Raw genomic sequence first — 2355 nt, 5'->3', positions numbered from 1 at the left:
TTTTCTCTCTCTCTTATGTGGCAGGAGGAAACATATTAGTGCTATATTTTTTCCCCATCTCTATACAAATTTAAAAAGAGGTTTATCTTAAAATTCTATGTTGTCATAATGATACCTGGTTCCAAGTGAATTTTTCTCAAACCTTGAGTTAACCAATGCATTTTTCTCATGGAAATGTTTGTCTTAAGCTATGTTAATGTACTATGCATTTACCCGAGACTCTGTCTTCAAGTCGGTTCTGCCTAAAGGCTCAGAACAGACTTGGCAAACCAATATGTTATACATTGTTCTCCCAATCTATGTTAATGAAACTATATATTTGTATGGAAATCTACCTTTCTTCAAGATTCCTGTCAATCATTTTATGGCCCTGGATGACCCACCACAGCATGTTGTGGGTGAGGGGCCTGGTGCCAGTCTCTGAGTTTTGAGACATTTCCATTCTCTAATTAGCAGACCACTAGTAGCTATACAACATCTGGCTAAAGAATAGCAGGGGGACATTCTTTATGACCCTTTCTGACGTCTGTGTCAGAAGCTTTCTCTATCTCTTTTATACTTTAATAAAACTTTATTACGCAAAAACTGAATGATCAAACCTTGTCTCTGGTCCCAAATTGACTTCTTCTCCTCTGGAGCACAAGAATCCCAGCATCTTTCATGGTTCAGCAACAACCTTTCAACTTCCATGTTTCAGACATGAGCAATTGTGTGGATTGTGAATTCCACAAACACAGGACAGGAGGAATGGTCTAATGAAAGGATGAGTTTGGTCTGGGGGAGGCTGAGTTTGAGGTATTTGTGGGATTTCTAACTGAAGACTTCCAAGATGACTGAAACTATAGACCTGGATCTTGGGAGACAGATCTTTCTACAAATAAAGTTTGGAAAGGGGTTTTAGAATAAACATTAGATAAATAAAAGAATATAACTGAATTCCCAGAGAGTGAGGTTGAATCATTCTTCTTTTGTGTAAAGGGACAAAGCAATCCTGTACAGTACCATATTTACAGCTAGGCAGAGGGAGAAATTATTATGAATAAGTGTAATGAATAACCAAAGAAAACCAAGAATGTGTAGAATGAAAACATTTTTTTAAATCAATTTTAAAATTTCCCTCAACAGGAACAATTCCCAGAGGACATGAAGTTTGGAAACCATACCAGTGTGACAGAATTCATCCTTTTGGGGTTAACAGAGGATCCTACACTTTGTGGCATCTTTTTTGTGGTATTTCTAGGAATCTATGCTGTCACCTTAGTAGGCAATATCAGCATAATTATTCTAATAAGAATTTGTTCCCAGCTTCACACCCCCATGTACCTTTTTCTAAGTCATTTGGCTTTTGTGGACAGTGGGTGTACCACATCCGTCACACCGATGATGCTTATAGGATTCCTGAGACAAGGAGTGACCATCACTGCTTCTGGCTGTGAAGCTCAGCTGTGTTTTGTGGTCATGTTTGGGTCAGCTGAGTGCTTCCTGCTGGCTGCCATGGCCTATGACCGCTATATGGCCATCTGCTTGCCCCTTTTCTACTCCACCCACATGTCCCCCAGAGTCTGTGCTCTCTTGATTGGGGTATCTTACCTAGGTGGATGTGTCAATGCTTGGACATTTACTAGCTGTCTATTGACTCTGTCTTTCTGTGGACCAAATCACATAAATGACTTTTTCTGTGATTTCTCCCCTCTGTTGAAACTTTCCTGCTCAGATGTCTCCATCATTGAAATTATCCCTTCCATCTCATCTGGATCTATCCTTGCATTCACAGTGTCCATCATAGCTCTCTCTTACATCTGCATCCTCAACACCATCCTGAAGATGCGCTCCACTGAAGGGAGACACAAGGCCTTCTCCACCTGCACCTCTCACCTCACTGCAGTCACTCTCTACTATGGAACAATTACCTTTATTTATGTGATGCCCAAATCCACCTACTCAACTGACCAGAACAAAGTGCTGTCTGTATTCTACACAGTGGTGATCCCCATGTTGAACCCCCTCATCTACAGTCTGAGGAACAGAGATGTAAAGGAGGCCCTGAGAAAGGTAAGTGTCAGAATATATTCTTAGGATTTCTTAACATTTCTGATGACCTATAAATTTTTGTTTACCAGTATCACACTTAGGACCTACTAAATACTGCTTTACTGGGTGCTTAAATTGAAATCAAAATATTTCTTATTCTCATTTGTATATACTTATAAACCAGCTGGTAGGCATCTTGGAATTAGTAATAATGATAGCAATTATTTTCACTATTACATATTAACATCTTTAGATGCCTAGGACTTTATTTAGCAAACAATAATCTCTACTTATAATATGCCAGGCCCTGTTCTAGCACAATGA

General features: G+C 39.4%; 1 protein-coding gene across 1 annotated transcript; it reads left to right on the top strand.

The window, feature by feature from the left end:
• Positions 1-1130: 1130 nt before the first annotated feature.
• Positions 1131-2140, top strand: LOC133261202 (olfactory receptor 5P1-like). Its single transcript, XM_061439718.1, has one exon. It carries the CDS (start codon positions 1144-1146, stop codon positions 2074-2076), a length of 933 nt encoding a protein of 310 aa, XP_061295702.1. The 5' UTR covers positions 1131-1143; the 3' UTR covers positions 2077-2140.
• The last annotated feature ends 215 nt before the right edge of the window (positions 2141-2355 follow it).

This window comes from Bos javanicus, chromosome 15 (assembly GCF_032452875.1).
Source record: "Bos javanicus breed banteng chromosome 15, ARS-OSU_banteng_1.0, whole genome shotgun sequence".
Taxonomy (NCBI): Eukaryota; Metazoa; Chordata; class Mammalia; order Artiodactyla; family Bovidae; genus Bos; species Bos javanicus.
Note: the sequence above shows the minus strand (reverse complement) of the source record. Positions and strands in the feature narration are given on the sequence as shown.

What these genes read in the sequence shown, in the direction of transcription:
- LOC133261202 (XM_061439718.1), top strand. Translation starts at nt 1,144, where the DNA reads ATGAAGTTTGGAAACCATACCAGTGTGACAGAATTCATCCTTTTGGGG.